The sequence below is a fragment of the Rhinopithecus bieti genome, unplaced genomic scaffold (genome assembly GCF_001698545.2).
Source record: "Rhinopithecus bieti isolate Rb0 unplaced genomic scaffold, ASM169854v2 scaffold_75975, whole genome shotgun sequence".
NCBI classification, from domain to species: domain Eukaryota; kingdom Metazoa; phylum Chordata; class Mammalia; order Primates; family Cercopithecidae; genus Rhinopithecus; species Rhinopithecus bieti.
This window is the reverse complement of record NW_016828707.1, coordinates 1,051,193-1,069,832: the sequence shown is the minus strand read 5'-3', so window position 1 is coordinate 1,069,832 and position 18,640 is coordinate 1,051,193. Positions and strand designations below refer to the sequence as shown.

The window sequence follows — 18,640 nt, the reverse complement described above, 5'->3', positions numbered from 1 at the left end:
ACCCAGCTCACCACGCCCACTGTTGGCTAGCCATGGGGTCTCCTGCACACCCCACCATAGACTTAGGTGCTGGGCCGGCATCCCCCTTTCACAGGAAACCAGGCGTTGGGGTGGATGCCCTTTGCAGGGTCACTGTGTGCGGCCAAGCAGGCTAGGAACCCAGGGCTATCTCACTGTTAGTCCCTGGCAGTGAATGGCTAGTTTGTCCATTTTTAAGTATTTTCCAGTTGGTTGAAAGATGGAGTTGCTGGTGGTCATGGATCTCCAAGATGCTTACGATCATGGCATGTTGTTGTAGAGAAAGCTTAAAAGATACTGCACGGTCCTGGAGGAAATGCGATGTCTGGCTCAGTAACATCATCCATTGTTCCAGAATCCTTCTAAGTATCTCATGGGGAGGGGGCAGGGACTTAGGAAAGTCTCCAAACTGTGACACACTTTTATTTCACTTTAATTAGGAAAAAATAGGTGCTGGGCTCCTTGGTGTCTGCATGCACGACTGGTGTGCTGATAGAGGCTGGGATGTTCCAGAGCCTTCCTGGGGCAGGGGGCCTGGCCAGGGCTTTGAAGAGCACGGAGGAGAGAGGGCAGGGCAGCCTGGCATGGCGCGGAAGAAATGGGGTAATGGCAGAGAGAACAAGTGCAGGGGAGGGGAGCCGGTCCTGAGCCCTCTGAAGTCACTCTGCTATTAGGGGCCCCGTAACAAAGTACCACAGACTGGGGGGACTCAGAGCAACAGAAATTTACTCCCCACTACTGGAGGCCAGAAGTCTGAAGTCAAGGCATCGGCAGGGCTGTGCTCCCTTGGAAACCTGCAGTGGAGACTCTGTCCTTGCCCCTCCTAGTTCCTGGAGGTTGCCACCGTCCTTGGCTTTGCTATGTAGACACAGTGCTCTCTCATCTTCCGTCCTCAGGCGGCCCGCTCCCTGTGTGCGTGTCTGTCTGCATCCACATTTCCCCTCTTTAGAAGGACACACTAGTTTGGTTGGATTAGGGCCCACCCTGATGGCCTCATTTGCAAAGACCCTATTTTCAAATCAGGTCCCTTCACAGATCCTGGGGGCTGGACTTCAGCATCTCTTTTTGAGGGGCCCAGCGTGCTGTCAACTCCTGGTCTCTTGTCCTTCTGAGATGCACCAGGGTGTGAGGCGTGGTGCCCCCACTTGGCCGATGAGAGGTGGGGCCCAGAGAGGCCAGATGACCTGTTCAAGATCACACAGCCAGCAGCTTACAGGATTCAACTCCGAGCCAGCTTCTGGCAAGGCCCGTGGCCCTCTCTCTCCTTAGGCCATGGACCCCACGCCGTGCCCTGCAGTGGCAGAGGAGAGCCCAGCCCCGGAGTCTGCACAGGGCAGGGGGAAGAGAGAGCTCAGCCTGTAGGGGAGCGCTTTGCCACACCCCGGGCCACTCGCTGACTCTCCTTGGATGTGTTTCTTTGCCTTCTCCCCTCGACTATTCCAGGGACTCTCACGTTCTCATTGCACGGTTCTGCTGGCTCCTCAGCCGTCAGGCCCGGGTTCCTGTGGGAAAGGCTTGGCTAGGTTTCGGAGGACACGCCCGAGGAGGCTGTTCCCCCACAGCCCTGCAGTAGAGAATGGGGGTTCTTTCTAAACCTAGACAGATGGGGAGCCAAACTGATGTGGCTTCCCAACTGGAGAAACAGGTTTAATGATGCCTCATCTCTTAAACTTGAAACCCTCTTTGTTTTGTTTTGTTTTGTTTTCTGAGATGGAGTCTTACTCTGTCACCCAGGCTAGAGTGCAACAGCATGATCTTGGCTCACTGCACCCTCCACCTCCCGGGTTCAAGTGATCAGCCTCCCAAGTAGCTGGGATTACAGGTGCCCACCACCATGCCCGGCTAATTTTTTATATTTTTAGTAGAGACGGGGTTTCACCATGTTGGCCAGGCTGGTCTCGAACTCCTGACCTCGTGATCTGCCCGCCTCTGCCTCCCAAAGTGCTGGGATTACAGGCGTGAGCCACCGCGCCCAGCCCCTGAAACCCTCTTCTAACAGGACATCTTCACCTGTGGTGGCTTGGGTCTCAGAATAGTATTTTCAGATGCACAGAATAAAATACAAAGGGTTACGAAGGAGGCCAGTTAGATGGAACCAAGTCCTCTGGACTACCCTGAGTGAGGCAGCCCTGCAGTGTAGACTTGGAGAAAGACAGGGTGGCCCCGGGTGAGCATGCGACAGGGCAGCTGGTTAGAGGGTTGAGAGCCCGCTCTGCTGCCTGCCAGGCGCCACCCCGGGGCCAGCGAGGAAATGAGAGTGAGGATAACAGCAGTGACAGCAGACGGCTTCGCCGTGCTCCCGCCGCCCAGGCGCTGTCCTCAGCATCCCGGGACCGTCCCTGGGAGGCGCTCCTTTCACTGCCATTCACAGGCTGGAGCAAGGTGCTGGACTCCGGGCCAGTGAGCTAGAGCCGCAGGGTCTGTGCTCCGGCCCCTGTCCAGAGCCTGTCCCGACCCCAAGCATCATCAGGGCTTGCGGCTGTCATCCCCAGGCGGCCCTCCCCGGCTGGGCTCCTGCCACTGCCTCTGGCTGCCAAATGCGTCGGACGGCTGCGCCTTCTTTCTCTGGCCAGCTTTGCCTGCTTCACCACAGCTCCGCGCTCTGCTGCCCTGGCCTTTAGCGCGGCCTGTGCACCGCAGCTGTGATCCGGACGAAAACGGTGCTTTCCCTGTGGGCGCTGCGGCCCTGGGGGCAGCCTGGCTCCATCCTGTCTGCGTCCTTTGTCAGGCATAGGCTCCATATGCACTGTAGGCTGTCCCAGTGGACTGAAGTTTCTCTGGCCTTTAGAGAGGGTGATGGCCCTGAGAAGGCAACCCACGGTTGGTCGGGGTTGGGGGAGTGGAGGCGGGAGTCGTGACTGAGGAACTGGTAGGACTTGGGGACCAGGAGGATGGGCCTCCCTAGAGGGGATGTGAATCTGCCTGCCAGGGGCCTGAGGGGTCCCTCCCTGGGTGAAGGGACACAGAGGGGACAGGTCTCATTGGAGCTGTAGTGGGTGTGAGCTGGGGAGACGGGAGGGCGGGCGGTGGGGTGTAGCAGGTAGCCAGGTGGAGCTCGAGAGCAGCCTGGGCTGGGGTCTCAGGGTCTTGGTGCAGCCCTTGTCCTGCTCCAGGCACTGGGCTGAGCGTGCCTGGGACCGATGAATCTGGCAGCACAATGGACAGGAACCTGACAGCAGAGAGGCCACATCCCTTAGCTCTGAGCCACCCCATTCAGCTGGTCCTGCGGCCAGGGCTCCCTGCAGTCAAGATGCAGGCTCGGGGACAATTGTGAGGCCTGGAGGTGAAGACCCCTGGGAAGTGGAGGCAGGGGATGAGCTGCAGTGACTAGTGTGGCTCTCCAGGCATCTGCAGCCTCGCAGAGACGGAGAGGTGGTGGAGGTGTCGTCCCATGTCATAGGCAAGGAGTCTGGCTCAGAGAGGTTTGGGGGCTTCCGAGGTGGTGAGGCTGGTAAGCTACAAGGGCGCAGCTGCAGGTGGAATCTGCACCGTGGGCCCTGGCGCTGGGGCCTGGGCCGGCTGCAGGGGGTGCATTAGGGGCTCCCAAAGAGAAGGAGGGTTGCCCAGAGTGACTGCAGCATTCACGGCAGGGCTGGCCGCCCGTCTTATAGGTGACCATGCTGCATGGCTGATAGGGCACTTTCTCACGCACATCTCCTGCTTCCCCAGGACCTGGGGAATGCCCTTGGTTTCCTTTCACAGACGGGAACCGGGGGCCCCATGGTGTCAGGGGACTCCAAGCCTAGAGTTCCTGAGGCGGGCAGGGCTCAGGAGGGCACTCTGCTGGAGGGTCTACCCAGCGGAGCTTTGGGACTGCAGCCTTAGGAAGCAGCAGAGCTCCCCGTTCTTCACCCTTGTTGGCTGTAGGGTCTCTATGTGGCCAGGGGAGAGTCCCAGCCCCTTGCAGCCCCCAGGCTGCTGGGAGGGGTGGTGGGGAGCAAGCAGCTCTGTGCATGTTCAGACTAAGATTACGGAGGCCCTGCCATGTGCTGGTGCCTGGCATCCTCCCACCTGGCCAGGGAGCCTCATCGCTCTCTCTGCCTCTCTGGGCAGGAGGGGCCATCTGCACACTGTTTTAGCTTTTTATTGATTTATTTTGAGGTGGAGTCTCGCTCGGTCACCTAGGCTAGAGTCCAGTGGTGCGATCTCAGCTCACTGCAGCCTCTGCCTCCCGGGTTCAAGCGATTCTCCTGCCTCAGCTTCCGGAGCAGCTGGGATTACAGGTGGCCACCAACACGCCCGGCTAATTTTTGTTTTTGCCAGGCTGGTGTCAAGTTCCTGACCTCAGGTGATCCACCCACCTCGCCATCCCAAAGTGCTGGGATTACAGGCGTGAGTCACCACACCCGGCCCGTTTTGGCTTCGAGACATACTCTCATCTCTGCCAGGCTCCCTAGCAGCCGGGTGAGTGCCTTCAAGGTCCAGATCCAGTGTCATCTAGTGACCCATGCCCCATGCCCTCCAGCTGGGGCAGGCTGTCCCCCTCCAAGCCAGCTGCCATGAGTTCATCTGTAAACACCAGCTGAACACCTACTGTGTGCTGGGGCTGTCTAGTGCTCAGCACACCATGGTGAAGAAAACCAAATCCCTGTCCTTGAGGACACTAACCACACGGGAAACCACCAAGGGCAAAGGCTGATGGGGCTGCAGAGGTTCTGTCTTTCCTGGCCCCACACAAAAGCAGGCTGGTGTCCGTGTGAAACTGCATCCCAGCACTGAGCCCAGGGCTCAGGGCTCAGGACACGTTTGCTGAGCGGATGCTTGGCTGGTAGCTGATCCACCATGGCCGTGATGGGGCAGTGGGCAGCCAACCCCACTTCTCAGACATGTGTGTTAGTGGCCCGAGAGCTGCCTGGGCAGCAGTGGGGCTTCGTCATATCTGTATCCTGAGCTCTCTGCAGGACCTTGGGTACTAAAAATAACTAATGTAAAATGAAGGTCACTTATTAATACGGTGAAAAATTAAAATGTTACAAAAAATTGCCCAGTGAAAAGTGATGCTCCTAACGTCTTGTCCTCAGCTGCCCTCCCCAGGTTCTTCCAGAGGCAGTCTCTGCACATGCTGTGTATTGGGGGGCCTGCGTGTGCGGGGGTGTGTGTGTCTGTCCTGCTGCCTTCCGACCACCCCTGACGGTCCCGCCTCTGCCCACAGGTGTCTGTGCTGGTCCTCTTCGCCCTGGCCTTCCTCACCTGCGTCGTCTTCCTGGTCGTCTACAAGGTGTACAAGTATGATCGCGCCTGCCCCGATGGGTTCGTCCTCAAGGTAAAGCTCCGTTTTCCCCCAGAGGCCTTGGGATGCCTTTGCACCCCTTGTTCTCTCCCTTGAACTCAAGGCTGCTCCTGCCGTCTCCCCCAGCTGGCCCAGGGACAGGCCTTAGAGCAGCCAAGGGCCAGTGTCAGGAGTGTCCCTGTGGAAGGCTCAGCTGGAGAGCGGGGTAGGGAGGCAGGGGATGCATGAGACCCACAGGAAGGAAACTCCTGGACTCGGCCCCTGGGAGCTGACCTCAGCAGTCCAGGAAAGGGCCCTCCTTAAAAGTGGGCCCAGCCAGGGGCTGCCATGGGAAATGCCCAGGGTGATACCTACCGGGTCCCAGTGGATTGCTCTGGGGGAGGGAGGGAGAGGGGACCATGTCCGCCACATGAAAGAGAGAGGACGTACTGGGGGACGCCAAGTCCCAGAGAGAGGAAGGCCTTGCCCAAGGCCACGCAGGGACTGGGGAGCAGGGCTGGGGGGCACACCTACCCTCTTGACCCGTGTCCCTCTTCTGCCTGTCCCACCGCGGGAGCCACACTGGTGCTGGGCTCTCTACAGGCATGGAAATGCTCGCTTTGCATGTATAATGGTCATTCCAAAAAGCCCACAAGTGGCATGCAAGGCAACAGGATTAAAGAAAAGAAAGGGAGAGGAGATAAGGGTGGAAAGAGAAGACGGAGCCAGGAGGAGGCCTGGCCATGCATCACTTAGTGACAGGAATACGTCCTGAGAAACGCATTATGAGGCGATTCCATCATTGTGCCAACCTCACAGAGTGTACTGTACACACCCACAGCCCAGCCTGCTACATACCTGGGCTGTAGGGTATGGCCGACTTCTCCTAGACTACAAACCTGGACAGCATGTTGCTGTACTCAATGAAGGAGGCAGTTGTCACACGATGGTATTTGTGTATCTAAACAGAAGAGGTCCAGTAAAAACACGGTATAAAAGATAATGCATGGTCCACCTGAATAGGGCAGTTCTGTCATGAATGCAGCATGCAGGACTGGAAGCTGGTCTGGGTGGGTGAGTAAGGGAGTGGGTGGTGAGTGAATGTGAAGGCCTAGGGGTGACTGTGCACTCCTGTAGATGGAGTGAGCGCTGGACACTTGAGCTACACTCGATTCATAACATATTCTTTCTTCAGTAATAAATTAACCTGAGCTCACTGTAACCTTTTTACTTCATAAACCTTTTTTTTTTTTATGTGATGGAGTCTCGCTCTGTCGCCCAGGCTGGAGTGCAATGGCGTGGTCTCGGCTCACTGCAACATCTGCCTCCTGGGTTCAAGTGATTCTCCTGCCTCAGTCTCCTGAGTAGCTGGGATTACAGGCGCCCGCCACCACCCGGCTAATTTTTGTATTTTTAGTAGAGACGGGGTTTCACCATGTTGGCCAGGCTGGTCTCGAACTGTTGACCTGAGGTGATCCGCCCACCTCGGCCTCCCAAAGTGCTGGGATTATAGGCGTGAGCCACGATGCCCGGCCTGTAAACTTTAAAGTTTTTGACTCTTTTGTAATGACACTTAGCTTAAAGCTCAAACACATTGCACAACTGTATATTATTTTTCTTCATGTGCTTTTTCTATTAAAAAATTTTCAATTTTTTTTTTTATTTTCAACACATTTTTGTTAAAAACTAAGGACACAGACACACACATTAGCTAGGCCTGCACAAGGTCAGGATCAACAGTATCACTGCCTTCCGCCTCCACACCTTGTCCCACTGGAAGGTCTTCAGGATCAGTGACAGGCACAGGGCTGTCATCTCCTAGGATAACAATGCCAGGCCAGGTGTGGTGGCTCACGCCTGTAATCTCAGCACTTTGGGAGGCCGAGGTGGGAGGATCACCTGAGGTCAGGAGTTCAAGACCAGCCTGGCCAACATGGTGAAACCCCCTCTACTAAAAATACAAAAATTAGCCAGGCGTGGTGGCAGGTGCCTGTAATCCCAGCTACTTTGGAGGCTGAGGCAGGAGAATTGCTTGAACCCAGGAGGCTGAGGTTGCAGTGAGCTGAGATCACGCCACTGCACTCTAGCCTGGGCAACAGAGGGAGACTCCGTCTAAAAACAAAACAAAACATAACATTGCCTTCTTCCAGAATCCCTCTTGGAGGAGCTCCCTGAGGCTCTTTTAGAGTTAACTTTTTTTTTTTTTTTAATAACTAGGCATACACTCTAAAATACTGATTAAAAAGTATAGTATGGTAATGTAAACGAGTAACAGGCATTTATTATCACTGTCAAGTATTATGTTCTGTATGTAATTGTATGTGCAAGACGTTTATACAGCTGACAGTGCAGGGGGTGTGTTTACACCAGCACCTCCGCAAACGTGAGGCATGTGTTGTGTTCTGTCCAGACAGTGGCTGTGAGGTCACCAGATGACAGGAGTTTTCAGCTTCGCACTTGTCTTATGGGGCCACCGTGGCACGTGGTCCATCGTTGACCCAAATGCTGTTAGGCTGCACGTGGCTGTAAAACGCGCTTGCTGTGGGCTCCTATTATCCGTACACTCCGTAGCTGGCTCTAAACTTCCCAGAGTCAGTGTGAGATGCTCATTTCCCGGGCTTGGCATTGCTGAGATTAAAATAAAGCAGGAGAAGCCAACTGTTTCTGGCACTGAGCACGTGCACAGGGAAGCCTGGCTTGTCAGCTGTCACTGGGTAACTTAGGTTTGGGTTTCGTTTAGGTTTTGTTTTTTGCCGATATGAGGACACAGAGTCCTTATGCAATTAGCAGGAAAGGCTGGAATTCACATTGTCCAGCCTAAGTCCCTTTTTCTCCTTCCACGTCATGCTGTCCTTCAGGCTCCCAACATTCAGCTCTTCCTTCCTTGGACAGGCATGTATGTGGCACCCACCCCGTGCCAGCAGCTCTGGCTGTTGTTCTAGGCGCTGGAGCACGGCGAGAGCCAGTCAGGTGCAGCTGCCTGCCTTTGTGAGGTTCTTACATCCTCAGAAGAATGGTGAAGAAGTCAATCATGCACTGAATGCAAAGGCTATAGTCAGACAGGAAAGAGGGCCCAGGGGCTGGGCATGGGCATGTGGGTGGTCGTTTCTAGAAGGACGGTCCACATTGGAGGAGCGGGTCTCCAGGAGGTAAGCCAGGGAGCATGCGGGTCTTGGGGGAGTGTGCCCAACCGACGAAAGCCCTCACCCTTTCACTCATGTTTTATTCAGCAAACCCCTGTCCATGCCCTAGGCTGGGGCTGGAAGAGTTTGAGTCTGTTTTGGAGGCTAAGAGGAAACCAGGGCTTTACCACAAACAGAAGCAGAGGGTGTGGGCTTCAGGGAAGGAGGGCAGTGCTGGCCCTGACCCAGCGGGAAGGGGTGTGTGATGTTAGAGGAGCACAGAGGGAACAGTGGGCAGTGGGGGCGTGCTGGTGGGGGTGTGCTGGTGAGGGGCCAGCTGCAGGCACAGGGAGGCAGTGGAGGACGAACCAGCTTACAGCCAGACTGGGTGCACCGAGTGCCAGACACAGGCCCCTGGAGGAGGGGAAGTGATAGGGTGATCTCTTGGGTAATCTGGGGAGGCTGAAGGTTGGAAGGGAGAGACGGGGCAGTGAGATGACAAAGGAGGCTGCTGCAGTGGCTGAGGGAAGAGAAGACCGGGGCACTGGGGATGGAGGGGAGACTACAGACTGGAGGACTGATTTAATACGGGAGGCAGAGGGGTAAAAGGAGAGGGCCTTGTGCAGAGCTGGTTACTCAGGGAGGCCGAAGTCATGGAGAGGGAGCATGGGCTGGCCCAGGAGCTGGCCCTGAGCAGGAGAGAGGACAGCAGAGGACAGCTTCCTGGGGGCCAGAAGTCCCCACCAAAACCGGCTACTTACAAATAACTGAGGCCAGCGGCTCACTGGCTGCCCTGGACTTCCTGGCTCATCCTCTCCGGGCCTGGAGCAGGTTCCCCACGGGAAGGAGGGGGCGGCTAAAACTGTCTTTCCCATCCTGCAAGCCCAAGTCCCGCTGGATACCTGGCCTGGGTGGGAGAGGACCCAGGAGATGAAGCCCCGGTCCTGTGCCCGGCTGCAGATGAGACTGGCGGCCACACTGGCAGGGGCCCCGCGCCTGTTGTTTAAAAGGCCCTCCAGGTGATTCCCATTCACGGCCAGCCTTGGGAATGGAGGGTCCCCTGAGAAGTTGTTCTGGAGTGATGTCCTGTGGGACTCTGGCATTTTCCACTAGCATCAAAGGAGGGGGTGTCCTTTCCGGAGAAGGCACCTGGGAGGGCCAGGGAACTGCTGGTCTGTATCCAGCTGCCCTTGGCCGAAGCTGGAGAAAGGAGACGTGTGAGCTCATGAAGTCCCCCCACTCTCTTTCTTCCGTATTTGTGCGTGTGCTTGTCAACGCTGGGCAGCTTGTGTGGGGCTTTTATACCAGTTGCTCATGGAATGCACCCAGAAGCCCTGTGAGGTGGATGGTTACATCCCCATTTTACCAGTGGCCGAGGGTGTATACACAGGCTCTTCGTGGAGCCCGGGGTCACGCCCTTCAGTTCACTCGGTACAGTCAGCACGTGCGGTATTTACTAAGTGCCTCCTACTGTGTGCACGCTGGACTCAACACTGTGAGGGCAGGGACTCAGAGCCCCCAGACAGTGGGGAGGGGACAGGCTGTTTCTGGGCAGCCACCCCCAGTGGCCCCAAGCTGAGGCATATCATGAGGAGGGTCAAAAGGCAGATGTGGCCTGAGAGGACACTAGGTTTACCTCTGCCTTTTTTTTTTTAAACCGTGAAATTACTACACGTGTATTATAAAAAAGTTTTAAACATAATGGGGGAATTGCCTCAAATCCCACATTTTTATACTGACTCTTCCCTTTATATTGGCCATTTCTTTTGTTTTGTTTTGTTTTGTTTTCATGTAGAGACAGGTTACACGTTCTTGCTATGTTGCCCATGCTGGTCTCGAACTCTTGGGTTCGCTCAAGTGATCCAGCCTCAGCCTCCCAAGGTGCTGGGATTGTAGGCATGAGTCATCGCACCCGGCCCTTAGTGGCTGTTCGTTTCCAGTGCTGACCGAGTGCCGGGTGCTGGTAAGAGCATACTTACTTAGCTACCTCAGTCCTCCCATGCCTCACAAGACAGGTCTGTCATCAGCTTCGCTTCACAGGTGAGGGAATGAGGCCCAGAGAAGGTGGGGAGCCTCCCCAACTCCTCCACATGCAGGCCCAGCTGGGCCACGCGCCCCTCGATGCACGCCCCACAGGTGAGGGCAGCTCTGTATGAGATGGGAAGGTAGGTGGCGGGAGTGTCGCAGGGAGCCTTCCCCGGCCCATCTGTGCTCACAACAAGGCCTCTGTGTTCTGCTTCCACTGGGAAGCCCTTCACCCCCTGGGGTGCTTGCCACCACGGGCACCGAGGTGCCTCCCCAGCCTTGCCTTCAGGTAGCCACGTTGTGTGGGAGGCATGTGGGGACTCCCATCTGTCCTTCTCCCTGGGCGGGGCACCTGGAGGGCAGGGCCGTTTCTGAGCCATCTCGTATGCCAGCCCTGAGCGGGGCTGCCACTCCACAGGTGTTGGCCACATAAGGTCTTGCAGTGCTCTGCTGGGTGCCAAGGTGGGAGGGAAGAGGGGAACCTGTGGTCCGTTTCCCTGAGGGATGATGAGCGGCAGATGGAGAGGACAGTGTGAAGGGGCATGGCGGTGGGCTGGAGGGGAGTTTGGCCGGTCTGATGGGCTGTTTGTTCCGTAGCGTGTCAGGTGCTTCCCAACCTCCTGGTGGGGGCTGAGATCAAGACGCTGGTGATAAAAAGGCTGTACTTAGGTGGTGTCTTTTGGCTTTATCTTTTCTGTCCACTCTGTGACCTGAGGCACATCCCGGCTTCTTAACATGAACCACCATGCATTGACTTGCGTCCTCAGCAACACGGTGGTGTGACTCATTAGCCCCATTTTATAGGTGAGGGACCTGAGATTCTCAGGGAAAGCACTTCCGCGTGAACTCAGCTGGTGCGGTGGGCCTGGCCCCAAAGCTTCCCTTCTCCTCTAGTGCTGCCCTCCTGCCAGTGGCAGCCCCTGAACACTGGACGAGGGGCAGTGTTGGTGAGAAGCACATTCCATTTGTCATTTCTCTTCTGAAAATAGCTCTTTGCTCACAAGGGCCTTACAGGTATAAAGTATTCTCATCTTTAGACTTCAGGGTTCAATGAGCTGGTAACAAAGAGAATGGATTCCCCACGGGGCAGGGTGGCATCAGGAGCTGATCCCTGTACACCTGTCCTAAGCCAGTGGAGGTTAGTCACTTACCTCTGAGAACAGGCAGCAGCCACAGCTGCCAAAACAGGGAAAACACCTCCGGCGCCGCCTGAACCACAGGGCCTGGCCTGCAGGGAATGGGGGTGTGGATTTGCTGCCAGAATCCACTTCCTGATAAACCTCTGTAAGATCCAAGTGCTGTCTAGCGCACCCCCAACCCACGGCCCCTCCCCACCCCCTCGCCATCTTCCCAGCCCCTAGTCATGACCACGTAGTGGCTCTGTGTGCCAGCGCTAGGGTACAGAACATCACATCTGATCTGTCAGCCACGACCTAAGGTAGGTACCACCCTTCCTCTCCAGAGGACAACACAGGCCTGCCACTTCCTGATGCTACAGCAGCATGAGCTCGGGTTTTCTGACTGAAGACCACGGGCAGGGCAAGGGCACCAGCAGGGCCGATTTCAGCAGTGCTGGGGCCTGGGCTGTATCGTGCTCCTTTTGGTGGTCCTGGTGCCTAGCAGAACCGCCATGAGATAAACCTGATGGGTGGCCCACCTGCTAACCTCACCCTGACATTCCTTTTCCTAAACACGGCAGGCATCCAGCATAAGAATTTCCAAATGGAGACAGGAGCTCACTCCCTTAGAGAAAGAACAAGACACGCCAGGTCACACTCAGGCCTCCAAATCTGCTCGTGAGAACATCTGAGATCCCCCTTTTTTCCTCTCTCAGCGAAATGTGTTTCGCCCCGTGTCTGCTCCTGACACTACATAGCAGCCAGGCAGTGTCACATGAGCCCGCACGTCAGAGGGGCCTCCGGATTCAGAGCGTTGGGCCCAAAGTGGCCCCACGTTGGGTAGAAGATGTTGTGTAGACTGTGGCCTTAGCCTTGGTTCCATTTGCAGCCCTGACTTACAGGGCAGGTGTAGGCTTCCCTGAACTCAGGCCCCCCTCTATAAAATGAGCTCTGTAATTGCTGTCTTTGAGGGCACCGAAGGGTGAAACCTCCGTGAAAGCGCCAGTGAGTGAGATGGTCAAGGCAAGCTGGGATCCATCTCTCAGGCCAGTGTGCCCCACGGCAGGGACTGGATGCATGTTGGCCAGATTTAAGACTGCCAGTGGAAAAGACGGTTCTGACCAGCGCCCCCTGGGTACAGCTTATTGTAAGGCCTTCCTTTTCTCACTCTTCTGTCTTTGGGTTGGGTGGGAAGTCTTGGATCAGTACCTTGGGTGACACGGGTATGGGGTCGTGGAGTTGAGGTTGTAGTCACCTGTCTGGGTCTCACTTCCCCCATCTATAGAGTGGGACTAGTGGAACTCACCTCACAGAGAGAGAATGCCTGAAAAGCATCCTGCACACGGCCACTACGAGAATGTCAGGAGGGAAATGCGAACCTGGGCAGTTCCCTTTTCCTGCTTGCCAGGGGTGGGGGAGATGGGCCTAGACACAGCAGGACAGCCTCAGGAGCTGGCCCTTCAGTTGGGGAGCCCGGTTAACCTGCCTTTAGCTTCAGAGGTGGAGAAAGACCTGCGCTCGGGCGAGGAGGTTCCCCAAGGAGATTCCCTGGTGCGTCGTGGGCAAGCCAGGCACAGATGTCTCCTGCCCATCCTCACTCACTGGTGCTGCAGCCACCGCTGGGAATCCTAGCGTTGGCCTGAGGTACCTGGAGATGTTGAGTCATCAAAGAGATTCCAGATGTTCACCACTCTGTATTTACTTGGGGCGGGGAAAGGAATCCAGCACTTTCGGTGGCAGAGGTGGAAACTTCAGGGTTTTCTTGTTAAGTACCAGGAGTTGGTGAGTGCTGTGGACTTCGCCACGTACCAGCAAAGTGGCCTTGACCACTTTGGACGCTGGACTCAGTAGGGCTGAACCTTAGGCTTATTGGGGAGATGTTTAAAAATACCAATTACTACAGCACAAGTTTGCCAAGTCACACTTTTGTGGGGAGGGCCTGAGAATCTGGAGTTTTTAAATTCTTCCCAGGTGACGGTGATGGTGGCTAAGGCTGGAGACCCCTGACTCAACTGCAGTCTCACTTTTCCTATTTGATAAAGTGACCCTTCTTGGCTATTAGCGTAATGCTTTGGTTGCTTAGACGCACAAAAAGTCGCAGCTTTGACAAGGTGGAAGGTTTATTACGCTCTCACATTAAACTCCAAGCTTGAAGGCAGTTTGGGACCCACGAAGTCATCCCAGAGCTCCGATTCCCTGTGTCTTGCTGCCCTGCCAGCCCCCAGGGCTTTGTCCTCTGCATGGTCAGAGCTGGCCCAGAAGGGGGCAGAATGGCGGAGGGCAGGTAGCTTCCCTTTGAGGGCCCAGTGCAGAACCGGGTTGGTTACATCCACTTGAATCCCATTGGTCAGAAATCAGTCAATGGCTTCATCTGGCTACAAGGCAGGTTGGGAAATGTAGTCTTTTGGTGGGTGCCACATGCCCTGATCAACTCCCTGGGGAAAATGGGTAGACAATTAGCAACCTCTGCAAGCCTTCCTTGGGGGGATGGTGTGGGATCCCCAAGCTATATGAGCACACTGACTGCCATGCCCACTTAGTGCCCCACCAACACCAGCTCTAACTGTGGAGCAGTAGGTTAGGTCTGCTCCTGTACTGCCACGCCACCAGCCTTGGCTGCAGGACCTTAACGTTTTTTGGCCCTAGACTCCCAACAAGCTGATGACAGTGATGAACGGTCTCCCCCCAGAATGCCCACACAACAGAATTCCACATACAACCCTAGGAGTCCTTGGCCTCTGCAGGGTTTGTAGCCTGTAGGGGATAGCTTCTGGCACCCCCACCCCTCCTGAGCTCCTCAGCAGCCTCCAGCTGCTCCTTGGGTCACCAGGCCCCCCTCCCAGCTCCTTCCACTACCGCTCTTCTGACTCCTGCCCCAAGGCCTCTCTCCGCTCTGGTTTCCTTTGCCTTGAGTGCTGCCCCACCCTCGTCTCACCTAGGTACGTTCTGCTGAGAACCTAGCTCAAGGGAAGTCCTTCTCACCTCCCTTCCGTCCTCATTTGAACTGGTTGTTTCTGGACATTTCGGAAGTGTCATTGTTTTCCAATTGATTAAAAATGACAACTAGTGCAAGATCTTCAGTGAAGTAAGGCCTGTTGTCCCATTACACTTGGAGCCCTTGGAGCCCAAGTGTCCATCTGCCATGACACTCACCAGCCAGTCTATGAAGAATAATCAAGGCCAGGCTTCCCCTGTGCTGTGCACTCCCGAGGGCGAGATCTATGCCGGTTTTTGCTCATCACTGTATCTGTTCCTCCAAGCTCAGGGAAGGTGCTCAGTAACTGCTGGCCGCCAACTGGAGACACACTGGCAGCCCCTCTTGCACCGATGCGTGCTCTCAATGGCCTCTTGTCTTTCAGAACACCCAGTGCATCCCAGAAGGCTTGGAGAGCTACTACGCAGAGCAAGACTCCAGTGCCCGGGAGAAATTTTACACAGTCATAAACCACTACAACCTGGCCAAGCAGAGCATCACGCGCTCTGTATCGCCCTGGATGTCAGTTCTGTCCGAAGAGAAGCTGTCTGAGCAGGAGACTGAAGCGGCTGAGAAGTCAGCTTAGCGGGATGGGCAAGTTCCTTACAATGTGTCACTTGCAAGTAACAAAGGGACTTTGAGGGACATTTCATTAAATATAATTACTGATACTTTAGAGGTTACTCATTTATGGTGCAATTGCTTCTGTTTGCTAATGCTGCTTTGCAAATAAAACTTGCTGCCGACCACCCACGGGCATAAAATCAAGTGCATTTCAGCATTGCCTAAAGAGCTCTGACACCACTTTTCATGTTAAGATCTTCATTTAGCTCCTTTACTGGGATTTATTGGATGCTGTCAAAAAATAAATTTACAATGGATGTGTCAAGGGTTTGGAACTCAGATAAATGCATTTTGTGGAATTGATTTCTTGAAACCACCCTACTGTCTGCAAACCTTCCTCCATAGCCATATCTAGAGTGATCTCTCGCTGTGCTAAGAGCAAGCCTACTTCGCATTTCTTCCACTGCCATCAGCAGGTAATTGTGTTGACTGCTGCCAAGATGCACTGTAGTGAGTGGCATAGAGAATGAGGAAAGAGACCCACCTGCCCCTCCCTGTGCTGATTCCTGAGTCGGGGTGGGACGGCCCTGCAATGTGGCAGGCTCGGTGTGGATTTACTACTCTCTCCCCTCTGACTCTGGCATCTTGATAGGGAGGGAGGGGCACCACCCACCTGGGTGGCGACAGCTGGGGTTCGCTCCAGTGTGTGTAGACTGGCAGAGCATGTGAGGGAGGGGGCTGGGAAGAGATGGCCCTGGGCCCGGGAGGTGCAGAACTCTCTCCCTGCAGGTGGTCTGTCTGCTCTGTGATGAGCTGATAGGAAAGAATCCCCACCAGCCCGCTCGTTCACTTCTATTATGAATAAATTGGCACCAATAGCCCCGTTAGTTTTTAAAGAAATGAGCTGGGTGGGAAGAGTGGAAATGTAATTTCTATTAAACTAGGGCTCCTTTAATTTTTATTCTATGAAACTGATACCCCTTGATGTGGGAAACAGGCAGGAAAGGCTGTGGGGTGGGGGGCTGGTGTGGCACCGTGCAAACAAAATGACAAATTTCAACTCACGATCTTTGTAAGAAAATTGTTCCAGTTTGAATCTTGATATTAAAGTTTATGTTTACAAAATTGCCAGTTAGATGAACTAAGTGTGTAAAACAATTAAATAGAAAAAAGACATTCACAGACGTTTCTTCTATGTTTTTGAATGTGTTGTTTCTGGTGTACATGTCAAAAGTTTCAGTTTTTTAGTAGATCAGAAATAAATGACAGATAGTGTGAGATGTGTTGTGAACAGGCATGGTGACCGTGGTCAGCTCCACTATTGTTTCCTGAAATAGCTTCTAAGACAGAAAATATATTTTATCATCAAGGGTGTCTGGAGAGACAGACCGTGACCTTGGCACAGCGGTGTGCATCACAGAGGCATGTGTTGAGAAGGGCGTTGTTAAGCTGTGGAAAATGACTCAAGAGCAATAAATCAGTGCCAAAGCTTCCCTGCACATGTGAATAGAGACAAGTGAAGCCCATGTGCGCACAGTGCAGAGGCCGAGCCTGTATTTCCCAGTAGACGTGGACTTTATTGACTGTGAATTCATTTACATGTAACTTCTGACATTTCACTCTGTGCAAATAAAGAACACGAGGATACCGGTGCTGCCCAGTGGACTGTCTGTACACACACGCATTTCACCAGGCGCAGTACCAACTGTCTCATGCCCATGTGGGCGCTGGGATGCTTTCTGTACAGATGTGGTCCAGATGTCTCACGCCTTCAGTTGCCAATAGGTGTTTCTGTTTACACTTCCCGGAAGGTCAGATGCACAGGCACGAAAGAAGCAGGCCCGTTCTTCCTGTGGCCCACTTCCTCCTTTGAACAAAGGCTCCTTGGACCCAGTGGCAGGAAACTGGCCCTCCTACACCCCCTGCCTGCTCTGGGGGCAGCAGCACGCCAGGCAGCCCCTCACTGAGGGCCCCAGTCTCCCCTGCATTTCTTCCCTGATAGGAGATGGCTGGGCTGCCACTGAATTTCTCAACTTAGACTCACTGACGACACACGAAGGGGCTGTAATTGTATTTATTAGATTAACAAGGCAGATGTTAATTTTCTTTTCTATAATCCAGTAAGTCTGTGTATTGGTTGACTCAGACAGACAAGAAGCCACAAGGAAACAAAGAAGTAATCATTTGTTGAGAGACGTTATTAACTATGTTCTTCCCTGAAGCTACCGGATGGGAAAGGTCAGTGACTTCCTTTGAACCCTGAGACAATTAGGGGCTCTCGAGGCCTGCTATGCCCCTGCTACTGGAGCAGCCCCACTGCCAAGGCAGCCTCAAGTTCAGGAGCAGCTCATCACCAGCTCCCGCATTCAGTCTGTCTTGCCTGATGATAGCTACACAGGCTGCTTCCCATTGGTGTGCACTGTTTTCTTTTTCAGCTGATAAATGGGCTGAACACCATCGGCCTGGGGTATCCCTTTTTGGGGAATATGTCTGTCTGTCTGTCCGAACCCCTTTCCCTTCAAATGGCACTGTGATAAAATCTGGTCATACCATGCTCCAGCACTGGAGGTACATGGAGCACGCAGTCTGTGAGCGCCCACGCGGACTCTCGTGCTGGGCCCCCGCGGCCCAGGCTAGCTGTCGTACCAGTCGAGGAAGAGCAAGGAGAAGGAGCACATCACGAGGAAGAAGAGGATCCACACACGGAAGCCAGCGTTGTTTTTAATGGCCTGGGCAGGGATGGGAGCACAGGGGTTTTTATCACACAGGAGTGTGGTTTGAGCAGCTCTGAAATACCCCACTCTTCCCACGTGCTCTCCTGATCCTGGCTGTAACTATGGGTGTCGCTCCATCTGTGCTTACCTTGAATAGATGGCTTAATTACTAAGCAAAACCAAAAAGTGGGTTTGAGATCCACCAGAAGGCAAATGGGTTCTAGTTCCCTCTGTGTGGCCATCATTTGTGTCCTGCACAGTTCTCCCTCAACATACTCTCAGAATCACTCCCTTCTGTCCCAGGGTTAAAGGCCCCGAGCACAGTGTGACCGCAAGTTTTGTATTTCCCAGTAACACGATGTCCGTGGTGACCCAACCCTGAGGTCTGAGTTCGAGAAACAGTCCCCTCAACAAGATGGCTGTGGTGTCCTCCATAAGGGCCAGGCTCTGACCCCTCAGTGGGGGCCAACAAGCTCGTCCACCTGTGTGCATCTCTGTACATGGGGAGCTGGCCTGACCCTGCCAGGAGTACCCCCACCCACCCTGGGTTGTTCCTTTGGAGGCTGGGGAGCCACTGCCTCTCAGCAGCCAAGGTGGGCGACGGGTGGTGGGTCTCATGAACACACGCAGCTCCGTTGGAATGGACCATGGCCTCACGGTCACACAAGTTTGTGATCTGCCCTGTGAGCTCTGCCCAGCAAGGCTCCTGGGCAGCTATGCCTGTAAGACTGACACCCACTGCTCGGACTCAGTGCTGCACCACGTCGGACCTGGGGAACCCAAACAGTGCCTACCTCTCTGATGTCTTCGTTGCCTTCCTTGATATTTTCAGTTGCCCCCACAACTAACTGGTGAATGCTATCAATCTCAGCTTCCTGTGGAAGAAAAGATAAATA

At 54.5% G+C, this 18,640-nt stretch overlaps 2 protein-coding genes across 3 annotated transcripts in view; one reads left to right on the top strand and one right to left on the bottom strand.

Annotated features, from left to right (window-relative positions):
- NSG1 (neuronal vesicle trafficking associated 1) overlaps positions 1–16,677 on the top strand; it is a 34,283-nt gene extending 17,606 nt beyond the window's left edge. For both annotated transcript variants that reach the window (XM_017864580.1, XM_017864578.1), the window contains exons 4-5: positions 5,171–5,281; positions 14,852–16,677. In XM_017864580.1, coding sequence (XP_017720069.1) covers positions 5,171–5,281; positions 14,852–15,052 — 312 coding nt within the window. In that variant the 3' untranslated portion in view covers positions 15,053–16,677. The remainder of the gene's footprint in view (positions 1–5,170; positions 5,282–14,851) is intronic.
- Positions 16,678–17,086: 409 nt separating this feature from the next.
- The window catches only part of STX18 (syntaxin 18), a 125,875-nt gene continuing 124,321 nt past the window's right edge, over positions 17,087–18,640 (bottom strand). The window contains exons 10-11 of the mRNA XM_017864577.1: positions 18,539–18,619; positions 17,087–17,759 (exon numbers count right to left, since the gene is read on the bottom strand). Coding sequence (XP_017720066.1) covers positions 17,664–17,759; positions 18,539–18,619 — 177 coding nt within the window. The 3' untranslated portion in view covers positions 17,087–17,663. The remainder of the gene's footprint in view (positions 17,760–18,538; positions 18,620–18,640) is intronic.